Source organism: Denticeps clupeoides, chromosome 3 (genome assembly GCF_900700375.1).
Source record: "Denticeps clupeoides chromosome 3, fDenClu1.1, whole genome shotgun sequence".
NCBI classification, from domain to species: domain Eukaryota; kingdom Metazoa; phylum Chordata; class Actinopteri; order Clupeiformes; family Denticipitidae; genus Denticeps; species Denticeps clupeoides.
This window is the reverse complement of record NC_041709.1, coordinates 7,026,607-7,042,036: the sequence shown is the minus strand read 5'-3', so window position 1 is coordinate 7,042,036 and position 15,430 is coordinate 7,026,607. Positions and strand designations below refer to the sequence as shown.

The 15,430-nt window shown below is 42.8% G+C and overlaps 1 protein-coding gene across 1 annotated transcript; it reads right to left on the bottom strand.

Annotated features, from left to right (window-relative positions):
• Nucleotides 1-567: 567 nt before the first annotated feature.
• On the bottom strand, nucleotides 568-7,262 carry ankrd55 (ankyrin repeat domain 55). The gene is made up of 11 exons (XM_028973795.1): nucleotides 6,849-7,262; nucleotides 6,286-6,405; nucleotides 5,829-5,959; nucleotides 5,551-5,660; nucleotides 4,575-4,635; nucleotides 3,427-3,555; nucleotides 3,162-3,346; nucleotides 2,466-2,633; nucleotides 1,728-2,365; nucleotides 1,376-1,477; nucleotides 568-1,079 (listed from the first exon to the last, which is right to left on the bottom strand). The coding sequence occupies exons 1-11, from the start codon at nucleotides 6,886-6,888 to the stop codon at nucleotides 808-810; spliced, it is 1,956 nt and encodes a 651-aa protein (XP_028829628.1). The 5' UTR covers nucleotides 6,889-7,262; the 3' UTR covers nucleotides 568-807.
• Between the last annotated feature and the right edge of the window lie 8,168 nt (nucleotides 7,263-15,430).

Below are 15,430 nucleotides of genomic sequence, written 5' to 3'. Positions count from 1 at the left end.
GGTCATGAAAATAAAGAAAACACATTGAATGAGAAGGTGCGTTCAAACTTTTGGCCTGTACTGTATATAGACAGCTACTGTATTTGGTTAACTTAAAATTCCCTGTCCAGGGCATGAACTCATGAGGTGCAAATTAGTTCTCAGCGTCGCTGGATTTTCTGAATGCCTTCAGGTCTCCTGTTCTCTCTCCCAAAGCATTTACATTTACATTTACAGCATTTATCAGACGCCCTTATCCAGAGCAACTTACAATCAGTAGTTTCAGGGACAGTCTCCCAGGAGCAACTTAAGGTTAAGTGTCTTGCTCAGGGACACAATGGTAGTAAGTGGGGTTTGAACCTGGGTCTTCTGGTTCACAGGCGAGCGTCTTAAGCACTAGGCTACAACCACCAAACACTGCTTCTCCAAAGCAGTTTGTTTTCTTGCTTCTAAACTCTCATCATTTGAAAAGGCTAAACGGTCTTGAAAGTGGAACTCTAAAAACTGTAGTTGTATGTAGAAGAGAACATACTCAATCGTTTGCATTTCCAAAATTATATCTTTAATTCCAACACATATGCAACCACAGATTTTGTTTAGGAATTTAAGTGCTAAAGGCAAATGTAAAAATGAACACAGTGCATGCCATTAAATAAAGATTTTTTTTCCTGTCACTGAGTAAAAATGTGCAAAAATAGTGATTTATCTGTTTAATAAAACTTTATCAAAGTTTTGTGTAGCTTTGTAACCTGCAGTTTAACTTTTGTAGTGGTTTTCTGCTCTTCACGACAGAGATTTGCTGCATGAATACTTGCTGACGGACAGCTTTTACCGTCCAGCCAAATTGTGAGATGTTCCTGCAGGTTTTGGAGGTGAAGGGCTGCGTCTCCTCTGAGGTGGAATGGCAGGAAGAACTTGCATGGTCCACTGTGGCTCTCCAACCACTGGAGGTGGGAAGGAGCAGAGGGACTGGCAGTGTGGCGCTCCATGTCTTTGACCCTTGGATGTTAAAGGCTGGGGAAGGCTTGCTAGACCCCGACCAAGAGGCAAAGATTTTGACTTCTTCACTCCCTGAGAGACTTGGTCAGGTGGCAAGGAAACTGAAACAAGATAAATTTGTCACAAGTAAGTGCAGAACTGCACAAATTAAGTGGGCACATTACATGGGGTTCTGGAAATGAATTAAAACAAACGAGGCTGCTTGCTCAAGCTCCAGCAGACTGGGGAGGAAAGCAGAGCTGGCCATGGGGTTCTTCTTTGCATGCATTTATTTGGTTGATTGCGCAATCACATCATGGGTCGTTTATGACAACTCACTTCCTCAAAATGTGATGAACCCTCAGAGCCACAAAAGCGTGTGAAGAGTTAAAAGGCTGAGAACAGAGGACACACTTACACCTGTGCGTGCAGGGGTCCCGGAGAGGTGCCAAGCTGTTTCGTGGAAGAGCACATTCCCTCATCTTCAGCCCATCCAAGGGTAACAAATGTGGGTTCAGAGCTATGGACATCAATATGTTAATAGCTGTTACAATTCACCATCAATGCAGACGTTAATAGTTTTTAACATGTGATTTGTGTAAAACAAATTGTGTGGTTTTGTTTGGTTAAAGGGAAGTGGATCTTGGGTACCATGAGAATAGCCCTTATTTCTCAGTGTGTTAGCTGATCCTAAACAATAAGCTGTCTTACTGGTTGTTATCACTACGATTTTAAAGCTTTAAAAAATGGCACAGTCCAGAAAGAAATACCTTGTTCACTTTTCTGCACATATGGGATGTGTTTGGGACAAAGGGCATCCAAAGGACCTGATGGGTCATGTGTCAGTCTCTCGGAAGGATGGGTAATCCATGCTTTGTGGTACAGTCCCTGACTGGAGTCTCCTTTCCAGGGCTGGCCAAGCAGTTTCCCACCCTTGGCTCTGCTGTCGAACAAGTCGTGTGCGCTCTTGCTTTTCTGAGACCTGTGGGCCATCATCTGCACAGGAACATTTCTCTGCATTGCACAGTGTGTGCTGGCCAAAAGTGAGTTTCCCAGGGTGATGGGTGGAAGACTCTGTGTGCGTATGGGCGGGAGTCCATTGTAATCCTTTGATCCGTGGTCCTCCAGAAGGTTGTCTTTCTGCGGTTCGCACAACCTCTTTCGGCGGGCCAAGGCATCTTCTCTCATGTCCTTTCCAGAGCTGTCTGTCAAGCAGTCGAACATTGTGATAATGTCATCCACCTCGGATGTCTCCTCTGGCTGCTGGTGCTCGAGGCTGGGGTCTTTCTGAAGCACCGCGTGGAGCTCCTTTTTCTTTTTGAAGATGTGGTTGAGCATGCGGAACTTGCCCTCCTTCTTGTTGGAAGGATCACTATTATTAGAACGCAACTGTCTGTCTGACTCTGACCTACAAAAGACGACGGGGGAAAAAACACTGCCAGCGATTATTTACTGGCAACGATTGAAATAGGAACAAGCCAGATTGTTGAATTTGTGCATTTTCCCACCTGTTTTCAACAGACAGAAGCTTGATGCAGGCCGTGTGTCCGCAGTACATTGCGTATGTGAGCGGCGTGTTCTCGTTGATGTCTCTGGGATCGGGCTCGACACCCAGCTGCAGCAGCGCCTGGACACAGTCCTCCTTCCCTGCTGCTGCAGCCCAGTGGAGAGGTGTTCTGCAGGCCATGGAGGAACCACCATTAAAAAAAAAATGGTTATAACATAACCAGCATGGGATCCTATTAATCAGATGTAGATCGTGCAATTATGAAGCCTTTTGTCAGTATGGATCACATGTGAAAGTGAAGTGATTGTCACATGTGATACACAGCAGCACAGCACACGGTGCACACAGTGAAATTTGTCCTCTGCATTTAACCCATCACCCTGAGTGAGCAGTGGGCAGCCATGACAGGCGCCCGGGCAGCAGTGTGTGGGGACGCTGCTTTGCTCAGTGGCACCTCAGTGGCACCTTGGCGGATCGGGATTCGAACCGGCAACCTTCTGATTACGGGGCCGCTTCCTTAACCGCTAGGCCACCACTGCCCCACATGTGCCAGGCAACAGAAACCACAAATTAGTGCAGGACAGTGGGAACAGTGCTGCCTCATAATGTTACAGCATTTCAATGGCACTATTTTGCTAAACATCACAGGAGCCAGAATTCCCCTACTTACAGGATGCACCCTAGCACCCAGCTTTACCGTTCATCCACATCGAGCGCCTGCAGGTTGGTCTCATGAACGTGTGCCAACTCGTAGATGATATCACTAAATCCGGCAGCTGCTGCGATGTGCACGCACGTCTTTCCATTCTCATCATCGTAGTTGATGACTGAGCCACCGAGATGGTGGTTGAGGATGAGGGAGCACAGCAATCGGCTGCCTGTCTGTAAGACATAAAGTGACAGGGACATGTAGAGACCTCACACCTAGAGACCAGTGTTGCGGTCTGCGTGCGAAGTTCTACCTGCACGGCCCAGTGGAGAGCGGTCTTGAAGTCCTTGTCAACCAATGTTGGGTCAGCCCCTTTTTGCAAGAGCGCCTGCACATGCTGAGGGCGGTTGTGGAAGGATGCCCAGTGAAGAGCAGTCATTCCCTAACAGCAAGGAAAAAAGTAAATGAGCAGGTAAATCCCTCAACAGGATATCTGCTGGAGGTCAGATCTTCTCTGTGCATCTGTGCACTGAATTAAACTTATTGATTTAATTTTAAACTTATTGATTTAATTTTAAACTTATTGATTTAATTAATTTCTTTTCATCGTACACGTAAATGACAACTGTGTTGTCATCTTCTTGCACTGGATTGATATGGAATGTGAGATATATTTGCTGCTTAATGCTGATCTTGATGGCATGATCTAGACGGTACACAAGCAAGGCCATGGTGTGGTCATCACACTTTGTTAGCTGTTAGGTACTTGAAGTGAAGTGAAAGTTGTCTATGTGATACACTGCAGGACAGCACACAGTGTTGTGTCCTCTGCTTGTGTCATCACCCTTAGTGAGCGGCCATGGCAGGCGCCCGGGGAGCAGTGTGTGGGGACGGTGCTTTGCTCAGTGGCACCTTGGTGGATCGGGATGCGAACCGGCAACCTTCTGATAACGGGCCTGTTTCCTTAACCGCTAGGCCACCACTGCCCCATTCATTACATCTCTCCAAACAAGACAGGAACAGAATGCAACCGACTGTATGGACAGCAAAAAAGATCATTGGTGCCCTCCATCCAGGACCAGGACAAGAACCAGGAAACGGGCAGAGAAGATCATCTTTTTGATCAGAATTTTTGGTCTGCTGCCCTCTGGCAGACAATACAGAAACCAGGACCAGCCGACACAGGAACCGTTTCTTCCCCCTCACTGTCACCCTCTTAAACAGCCGGACTGTCACCTTTTCACAACTGCACTTTATGTGATCATGTATTATCTCAGCAATCTGTAATCTTTGATTTTTTGTGTATTCTACATTGTCATTGTTTATACAATTGTGCTTCATAGACACCAACAGACGGAATCAAAATCCTTGTATGTGTTCACTCACATACTTGGCCAATAAACACGATTCTGATTCTGATTCTGACATGATGAATGATATATGGGACCGAAGGGTTCTTGCCTCATTATCTTGATGATTGATTTCACACAGTGTTGACTGCTGCAACAGCACACCCATTAGTCTGTAGAGCAAGAAAAATTCAGACATCTATCAGTAACTTAACTTCATTTACTGGACCTCATTTATTAAACCAATATTACTGTTATTCATTTTAATGTATCAAAATTCAGATACATTACGCGTTTCACTTGCAGTAATTTCACAGTAAAGATGATTTATCATTTCATGTGTTGTTTTGTTTGATGAGTTTGCTTGATTTCTGCTGTAAAGTCTTTGTCTAGTCACATCCAACTGTGAATGCGTGCATGACCTTCGAAGCCAGTTAAAGAATTGGTTGAAATTCCAGTTTGGGAAAATGACATTGATATATACCACTATATGAAGTCCACAACTGACATTTCTCAAAAGAAGAAAATAAAATATGGAGGAGTGTCATTATCTGGCCGGCTGCACCTCCCACGTTCACGTAGCACGTGGCATAGCTTTCTTAGAAAAAAAAAAACACAATGTCCCTTTGTTTGCGAAACATCAAGACGTTTCTCCTTCTTTGTGTCTCAGTCATGTCTATTTCCACCACGTGCTCAGTGTACCAGTCCCTGTGAATTCTACAATACTAGAGCTGATTACATCCCTGCCAGTCAGTCAAAAGAAAATGTCTGGGAACAGCTGGCGCTGCAGAGTGTTTGGCCCAAAGGCCTTTTGGTCGCTATGGGGACGCGGCGATCCAGACCTCCTAGTGGAAATGAGCTGATGAACTTGAAGCCTGGGCAGATTTTACGCCCATTAACAGAGACATGATTCCAGCCTGGTTGTGATTTTGAGCCTGTACGAAATACAGTGATCAGCGAGATTGCTGCTTGCGGTGCACTACACGGCATCATGGCAGGAAATCGAATCATTTCTTTTATGATGACGGAGACTTCATAGGTCTGCACCAACCAAAATCACAGGGGGAGTGAGTTTCCAGCTGTCTTACCTGAAGTCAACTTCAGCCGTAGCTGCATGAAGTGGCAAGCGGCCATTTTTATCAGGAATGTTCTGTTTGGCTCCATTCCGCAGAAGACAAACACAGCCTTCAAGCCAACCCTGCACAGAAACAGACGTCGGTGTATGCACTGATATGGCTCTGTTTTAACCATTTCCTGACTATAGAGTGCAAGAAGAGTACATGGAATAAAATGAATCAGAAATAACGTGTTTTGTTATTCACCAGCCAAGGAGTGTCTGCACACACTAGAAAAAGCATTTCTGTACCAGGTATGTTGCGAGGGAGAGGGACGTCCTCCCGCAGGCATCTTGGGTGTTGATTGATGTGCCCATTTTCAGCAGCAGCTTTACTGTGTCCACTTGCCTTCCAGACACAGCATGCATCAGCGGGGTAGAGCCTGTCCAGGTCACGCAGCATGTGTTCCGGTTTAGAAAGCTGCCATGCACAGCCTTTCAAATTCACACAAACTCCACTTGACAGCAAATGAAGAAAACAGCGTGCAGTTTCTTGTGCAATGAGGGTAGACCAGGTAAAGTGAGGGTTGTGTAAAGCAGAGTAAACTGTACACATGTTCGGTGCTGGCTTGTTTACGGAAGTGTACTGTACCTTTTACGGTACCTTTTTAACCCACATTACAATGATTCTGCAGTGAGAAAGTCAATGCGATTGTAAAAAAGAAAAAAAGCAGATGAATCAGTGATCCTGGGCATCATATTACACTACCTTCTCCATCACAGCACTCTAAAATGGAGGGATCTTCTCGGATTGTCGCCGTCAGCGTGTTTACATCCCCATTGGCAGCTGCATGGTAGACCACGTTCAGGTCTATTTCTTCAGCAGAATCTAAATTGGGCAAAAAGGCAAAGAGTTCTCTTTGGTCATATTCGGCAGGGGACATATGAATATGGAAATCTGCCAAAGCCACAAAATAAATGGGTTGTCTTTTACAATTGACTGAGCTGGTTATTTCACAGCTTGCAGATTTATGAGACACAACTTCCTCATAAACCTTCCTTAACCAACGCATCAGCAATTCTTATTTTTTTACCCGGTTTTAGGAAATTTGCCTTTCCACTTAGTCTGATTTTAGAAAGAGCAAATTCAGCACGCCCTCACAGAGATCCTGCACGCTGTCGCCAGGTGATGGTTCATTCCGAAGCCAACTGTTAAGAACCCAGCATTTCCATGGCAACAATGGCAGCAACAGCCCCCTCCTCACCCATGTCTTCCCACATTGATTTTGAGCAGTGTCTCCCTCTTCCTCTTCCACGTTCAGCGCCTCTTACCTTTATGCTGGTCGAACACGGACGAGGACCGGAATTCCATGGTCAGTCAGGACAACATCGCTTATCAGTGACTGGAAGATCAGAGGGAGAGCAGACACCCCCGCGCTGAAGCCTCACATCCTAGATCGAGACACTGATCCACTGCCTGCCATAAAAATCCAGCGGCACCCTTAACGACAGGGGGGGGGAGGATGGGGGGAACAGGACGAGAATGAGGAGGCAGAGAGGCAAGAAGAGGAGAGGAGGGTTCAGCCCGCTTGGATGGTGCTGTCAGTGTCGTGCTTGTAAAAAATCAAGAAGATGGAGATTTCCCGATTCCCCTCAGAGAGGCGGGGGCAGATGAGGCTGAGCGTTCATTGTGGGAGGCGGTGGAGGATGACTGGAGGAGGGCGCCGCAGTGCTGCTGAGCCCGGCCTGCGCTGTGTGTGAATGGACTGAGTCGACGGCAACACTGAGCATGTGCGGCACCACAGTGTAGCCTGCTGGACGTGCCGGCTGAGATTTTCATTGAGAATCGGAGAGGGTGTCGTAGCCATCATTAGTATGCGTGATGTCCCCTCAGCCCCTGGTGAAGAGACTATTTTTAAAACTGCCATTCATTGACTGAAGTGATGCTGATCAAACTAATTTGCCTTTTCACTCTTTCCTTTCCCCCGTCCTCTTCTGTCTGGGTAGACAATGAGTTCCAAGAGATGCCCTGTGATTGTATGTGTGGCAGGCATTCTGATTTGGATTACTGGTGCTTCCTGTGCAAAAGCACACACTCATCCACAGGAATCTTTCTCATGTATTCTGGAGAGTGATGCTCTGCTTCATTGGGAACAATGACCCTTTGTATAAAAAAAAACAGATTACACTATTTTAATTTTTTTGTATACTTTGTGTAATCATTCATAAAATCATTATTATTGCAATGTGCAATGCAGCTAAATGCAGCCAGCTGGGCTTCAGTGCTTTTCTGAAATAGACAAGGGTTTGTTTCATTCATATTTATTGTCCAGCCTGTCACCATGGAAACCGTGTAGCACAATGGCTCATTATGAAAAATAGTCATTCTGGATTCTGGATTCAGCAAAGATTTTTGAAATATAAGTTGTTTAACCAAACAACATTTGTAGAGTTTATAAAATGAATAAAATAAACATGTGAGATGGATAAATAATAATAAACATTATGTATAGGTCGAAATATTATCTATACAATAGTATGACATGCCATAACATGATATTACTATTATTATTATGAATATTTTATCTCTGGACTGAAGGAAGTGTTATTTCAGAGAAGTAGTGACATTTAATTAAGTGAACAAAAATTTTGAGCCAATTGGACTGTCACATGAAATTCCCATTGGTCAGCAGTTGCTGTTGTGATTCCTGAATTGATGTTCTATGCTTCAGAATGTCTGTGTTAAATTATATAAGAATGCCTGATAGCCCAATAAGTGTCTAGAAAGGGTCATTTTTATTGTATAGTGTTCACTGAGATATCATGCTTTATGGAAAAACCCCTTTGGGGTTGTGGGGAGTGGGCTAGGGGTTAAGGAAGTGGCCCCATAATTAGAAGGTTGCTGGTTCGAATCGCAATCCACCAAGGTGCCACTGAGGTGCCACTTAGCAAAACACCGTCCCCACACACTGCTCCCCGGGTGCCTGTCATGGCCGCCCACTGCTCACTAAGGGTGATGGGTTAAATGCAGAGGACACATTTCACTGTGTGCACTGTGTGAGCTGAGCTGCTGTGTATCACAAGGACAATCACTTCACTTTATTTTATTATTATTTACCTTCACCCAAACATTTATTCCACCATATCAGCTGCAGGTGTCGCTGTTGTAAAATGCAAGATAATTTAGGGGGGTAATGCAATTATCAACAATGTAGCGTGAAAATATATAACTGACCATAAGAGAATTCATACAGTTTGACCTTTAACCTTTCTATAACAAAATATTCTCTGCTCACTTTCTAACTGCTTTGCTTACAAGTTTTGTCTAGACAAAGTGGCATCTTGTGTAATTATGAGGGTGAAATAAACTTGATTCAGACAGACAAGAGTAACTGGATCCACAAACAAAGGAAATCCTTTAGCAGCGACCACCTCGAGCTCTGAAGTATGCAAAGCAGTAATACTCATCTCAGGGGAGAATGGGCCGAGCCGAGGACACTCAACATGACTGAGCATGTGCTTTACAGACAGTACGAAAACAAAATGCATTTTATGTTCTAACAAAAATGTACAGCGTTCAGCAGATTGAACGCAAAGAACCCAAATAAAACCCCTTCGTTGTGGTGTCTACTGGCTCCAGTTCGACTTCTACAAGGGCATGTTACGAATACCTGGAATTCTGTGGCAACAGCGAGGACACCAGACAGTAGACAGCATCTGAATTACAATTTAATAATTGTATCTAGGTACTAAATCATGAATTATTTGTTTACTACAGGACCTCTGGGCAAATGTTTGCCCTGCAGTTAGACATTAACGGGCCTTGGTTTACATGCATTTTGTGTAACATTCTGTAATGCAGTCTGATGAGAGCTACATGAGATGTACACCTCACATGTTCAAAGAGGAATAGGCCCCGTAATGACGTTTAATTAAGCATTTCAGGTCATTTCGTGTGCAGGTTAGGCACCCTTGTGAGAAAAAGAACAGAGGGAGTGTTTCGAGAGGTGAGGCTGTTCAGAACTGCTGCCACAATTGGAAGATAAGTGTAAGATGATCTGCTGAGATGGGCCTGTCTGCATTCATTTTTGTAATCAAGGCCCTCAGATCTCCATGATTGTGAATTATGAACACATTCCATTGAGGAGGTGGGGGTGGGTAACCCTTCTTTTTGAAGAAAAAGGGGCAAAAATTGAGCTTTTTTCCCTCTCCCTCTTTCTCTCTCTCTAACAGTGAATGGCTTGCTGCCAGGGACCCTGGGTGCACCACAGCACTGTAGTCTGCTTGTTTGTCTCAGATACCCTGTGGGCAACTCTTTTTTTTTTTTTTTTTTATTTCTTGGAATTTGAAATGAGAAAGTCAGTTGTGTGGGAGAGGTTTGTTCTGACCGGGCGGGAGAGCAGTGAGGGGGAACCAACAATGTCAGCAGTGCTCCACTCCCGCGTTTACCTTCGCAGATACGGCTGGCTCTATGTTCTGACTGTTTTGTTCAAGTTCATGTTCATGTGGTTCTGCATGTGACCATATCATTCAGTAAGTAAAAAAAAAATACCAACACAAGTAAGCACATTGTCTGTAGGTTAACAGAAATGGAGAAAGAGGCATAAAGAGCCAGTTTGAACCATGTGCCGTCTGAGTGGCAGAAACTGAAATGATGTTTGTGTCAAGCAGTAAAATGTGCCATTGAGACCATTTGAAAAGTATTTAAACATGCCAGTAACAGTGGGGCGTTTTTGGATGGCCATCACAAGTAACAGTTCCACAATGTCTGCCAAGTCAAATCAGGAAAGTGTTTGGAGAGGAAGTCCCTGCTTGGATGTGCTCAGGATGGTGGGGCCACACACTTCCTCTCTGTCGACCTCTGAAGACCCTGATATTTTGTTTCTTCATAAGTCGAAAAGGTCTCTTGTTTATTCAGATGGGTTCTCATGGATTCCTGCCTGCACCTGTTACTGAACTGATATCCTTGCTTGTGAGGAGAAGAAATCATTTTTAGAAATATATTTTCAGAATTTTCTGAGAGCCTCAATAACCTTTCAGGCATGTGTGTGTTTAAAGACGACTGTTCAAAAGTTTATGGTAATTGTTTTCCATGAAAATAACATGAAATTATGTTGAATAAAAATATTTCTGACAAAGTTAGAAATAAGGATGTGTTGAAAGGTACATTTGCTGATTCTCCAGAAACTCAAGTAGTCTAAACTTAATCAGTTATTTAATAATTGATAAAGAGTCTTTAACAATCAATTAACCTTTAAGTAACAAACCTGCATTAGTAAATCCAGCATTTCATTGTAACTCAAGACAATTGAATTGTTGTTAATAACGTGTACCTTTACATTTATGAAGATATCTTACTGAACAATTGACAACCATTTCCAGCTTCCACAGTCATTTACAACACAAACAATCAATTTTATGTTATTTTAAAGGTCCCCTATTAAAAAAAATCACTTTGTGAGATATCACTTTTTTATATGAGTTCCTCTAGCCTGTCTATGGTCCTGCAGTGGCTAGAAATGGTGATATGTATAAAGAGCTCAGATGGTCAGATCTGGAATGCCTCCCATTACGTCGTCATAAGGGGAAAGGTTACCTCCCCCTTCTCATGATTTGTCCCCCAGAGGTTGGTGAATGGTGTTGATGATGTAATTTCCATGAATCTCTGCTCACTTCTATAGGCTGCTCTCCTCCTTGTCCCGCCTCTCTCCTCCTAATTTAATGCACAATATAATAGTTTTCTACATTTCTAAAGGGACTCACTATTACCTCTTGAGGTTCATCCCGGTATTACAAGACAGGGCAACATACTGCTAGCTGGTTCTCTGCAACACAATAAATAGACGCCTTTCCCATAACATCAGAAATGTCGTTTCTGTCATATTCTGCTGACTGATTTAGTTCTTTTAAAGAAAGAGCTGTATGTGACAGAAAGAGTGTTTGCTGGTGCAGTTACAAGTCCTTCATAAGTCTGCATCTGCTGGGCAGCTCCCAGTGACACGGTAGAGTTTGAGGTAATGGAATTACAGTGGATTTGCCCGAACCCAATTGCTCCATTTGGTGAGTGAATCAAGGGAAATTGATTTGTTCCCCTCAACCTTTTATCCCTCAAACCAAATGATCACCTGTGTCCTTGTTTCTGTTTATTCTAGTGTTTAACTGAAGACCCTTTTTTTAACTTAATGATAATCACATTTCAGAATTTATTACAGCAAGAATTTGGCAAAGAATTAAAGACTACATCAAAAACACAGGGGTTGTGCTGCTAACTGCATCATTTTTTATTCATTTTTGATTTATTCTTTGATTAAGTGATTGCTGTTATTGGTGTTCAGAACACATATTGACAATACATCACAAACTGAGCCCTGGTGAAACAGGTGAATGGGAGAAATGTGTTTAGAGCTAATGATCTAATTTTCCAAAAATGATGAGTAATTGTTGAATCATGTCATGTATTTTTTGTGCTGTGTCCTCTGCTGATTTAAAACAAAAAATGTGGAAACAATGCAAGAATCCCTTTTTTATGCTTTTGCTAGCAGTGCAAATTTTCCTTTGTTTTTTCATTTTAACTTTTTAATCTTGCTAAAATGATGCTGGTAAAAAAAAAAAAAAGATCAGTAATGCATAATTTGGCCGTTTCACTGATAATTATCTCACAAGCACAGCTGTATCCAAATTTCTACCTCTTCTTTGCCAAGACAAAGAACAAACTGAGGTATTCTCATTTTACATGGCCTGACCTAATGTTTTGTGATTTGCGAGCCAGCGAGAGGCAGAAGAAGATGAAGGGGGAAAAAGATGAGATGAGGGAGGGAGAGTGGGCTGGGCGTGGAGGAGAAAGAAAAGAAAAATACAAAAGGGGGCTTTGAAACGGGGGCCCCGTTCACCCTGCAGTAAACTTTGTCACCGACGAAATGATTTGCAGCTATTAGAGGCCTGGAAGCCCAGAGCCATAATGGGACACAAACACAGTACTGCAGCCAAAGGGATCATTCGAGCCCTCTGGCTCATCACAAACCTAAACAGATTCTCGTTTTAGCCACTTCTCTTCCTTAGCCACTCAGATCTGTTTCATATTCATGAAAAAAAATTGATCTCTGTAGGATAGCGTTTGTTGATTATTGAGATAGGTTCTGGGGTCCCTTGTGACCCTTACCAACATGAATGAAAAATTAATAATTGGATTGATCCATTTACCTTTATAGCCCACTGGTTAATCCGCATAACAACATGACATTTCTCAAAAAACATGTGTGTTAAAGATTATCCTTTAAGAGAGAGACCTGTGGGCAAATGACTGTGACTTGTTATCCATTACATGAAACCACTGTCATCCGTTAAATAGCCTAGAAACATTCCAAGGACACATCCAGCTGCTAGATTTGGTACCCTGGTGTGAGGGGAGGTTTAACAGAATACACTACAATTTATAGGACCCTCTACTTACCTATCTACTTGCCACTTGGCACATAAGGACTCCTGGTTCTGATTTACAGTGTCTGTATTATACAACTACTGTGTTTTTATGAATCCACATATCTATTTTTTTCTTAATTCCCACCTTTCTTGAAATATGTTTATTTTACCTCTCGTCACAGACTGATGCCTCTCGGCAAACGCCAATTAAGTTGGCTGAAATGCTATACATAATAATAAAAAAAACAATAATAATGATATTGGTTTATCTGGTCAGCCACAATACAAAGTCACTGCTAAGTTCAGCGTCTGGGTTTTCAAGAAATCCCACCTTAGAGCCATGACCTTTTTTTGCTAACGTCTCTCTTGACCCATTTTCATTATGAAACCCTTGGCAATAGTTTGAAACCGCCTTGCTCGCCTATTATCTCTCCTCAGGTTCATCTGTTTTCCTTCTTTTAATATTCCTCTCTGGTGGTGGCGTGTTTCACAGCTGGACCAATAAAAGTGGTTTTGCATTCGGTGGGAACCTGTGCTTCTTCAGTTATTCATCAACTTCCCATAAAACCGGGGCAGGTGTTGTGTTACAGAGCTGAAGGGCAACGGAAGCCTTCTTATTTAAACCATGAAAGCGGAGTTTGAGTAAACATGTCAGTCTCAGTGAGGCAACACCACCAGCTTATTACAATGCGGCTTGACTGACCCATGATATGATATTAGAATGATAAGGTGATAACAGCTGTTTGAAAATCGGCTGAATCGCTCTGTCAGCTGTAGTTCTAATAAAAAATATACAGAGAGCACTGTGTACTTTGTCATTGGACGACTTTTAGCGCAAATAATGAAAGGGCAGTGAATGATTAATTTCAAATTCGTAAACTCAGCCCAAAGTTCTTGAGAAGGGTAATCTCCACCAGAAACTGATTAACAGAAACCATACAGCTGGAAGATGTTTTTCCAGGAGGGTTTTTCCAAGAGTGTCTACTAAGCCCCGGGATGGAGTGGCATTTGAGAGCAAAGTCTGGTGAACAACATGAAGTGCATTACTGTATATTAGCAGCTCAGTGAGGGGGGTCAGTAACCCTTCATAAAGGAAGACTGAGGGTCTCAGATGAACGAAGGTTAGGAACCTCGGCCTTAATTGTTCCTCACACTTGCTAGAAGCTGTGGCTTGACTTGCCAACTAAACTCGGTGCAGCCTGAGGCGCTGAGAATAGAAACCATCTGAAGGGCGAGACGGCAGCCCAGAGGCTTGTTGAACTCCCTGAATGATCTTGGGACCGTCTGGGCTCCTCCTGGCACCGCGGGTCATTTCCTGTGCAATCAGAGAACTGGGCCGCCAGAGCTACTGCTGCATTTATCTTGAAAATAATCTATCCTAGAGAGTTCCTTCAAGCACATGGCAAACCCATGATCTTCTAACTACCACAAAAACATCACTTTAGATGTATCTCTGAAACGATCACAAGAGATAAGAGAAATCATTGGTAAATGCATTTATCAAATGCATTTATCAAAACTCCTATAGTGTCACTCTCAATTATACACAGGATCCAGAGGACACAGGGGGTTTTACTTCTAGATTTACCCCAATAACACCAATTCCAACTAAACCCAGTACACTGTTTTTTTTTTACTTTTCTATAATTCTACTGAGAGCAAGTTTGTTTGGTTTATTTATATTACAACAATGCTAAAATATTCAATTTCTTTTAAGTGCCAGTATTTTGTGTAATTGGTGCATTTCTTATTGCAGCAGCAGCAGCAGCAGCAGCAGTAGTAGTAGTAGAAGAAGTAGAGCAAAGCGGTGTGCCCTATACACAATACATCATGATGCAGTTTTCACCCTTGCTGGGTGGATACTGGAAGCAGCATCATACGATACACAGAGCTACATTCATATGTGAGCTGTAAAGGTGGGTGGAAGATTACATGCACAGAGGCCTCTAAGCCATCTCCACAATAGTGGCAACAGGAAGAAAGAAGCCTTGCCCCTGCTTTAAGCATGGCTTCAACACGGAACGATTTCCATGTATCTTTTCCCCAGTCTCCATGTTTCATATTTATATTTTGAGGTTGTTCTTAGTTCTTATTGTTTTTCTCCAACACAGTAACAAATGCATAAGTTAAAGGTGGATTCTACTAAAAAAACCACACATGCACCACTAAAGAGCGTCTCTTCTCACATGCACATACAAAGGAATTTGCATTAAGTAATATGCATTACTGGATTGGCCATTATGGAATGATGTGTAATGTGTTTTGCAGTCTCTTTGTCTACACACAATTGTGCATGTCAGTCATCTTCTGTAGTTCCGCTGGTTCATTGTCTAAAACATTGTGAGTCATATTTGTGCACACATTGTATTTTTAGAAAACGAGTTTTTTTAAAGAAAATATATTTTTTTAAATATACATTTTTGTTAATGTAGTAGAAAACAATGAAAGGATTAAGCATAGTTATGTTCAAGTGTCACGGGTGGGCTGGACATGGC

What these genes read in the sequence shown, in the direction of transcription:
- ankrd55 (XM_028973795.1), bottom strand. Translation starts at nt 6,888, where the DNA reads ATGGAATTCCGGTCCTCGTCCGTGTTCGACCAGCATAAAG. An exon ending in CGTGTTCGACCAGCATAAAG is followed by an intron (nt 6,406 to 6,848) that starts GTAAGAGGCGCT and finishes TGCCCAATTTAG; the next exon opens with ATTCTGCTGAAGAAATAGAC. An exon ending in CTCTCCACTGGGCCGTGCAG is followed by an intron (nt 3,347 to 3,426) that starts GTAGAACTTCGC and finishes TATGTCTTACAG; the next exon opens with ACAGGCAGCCGATTGCTGTG.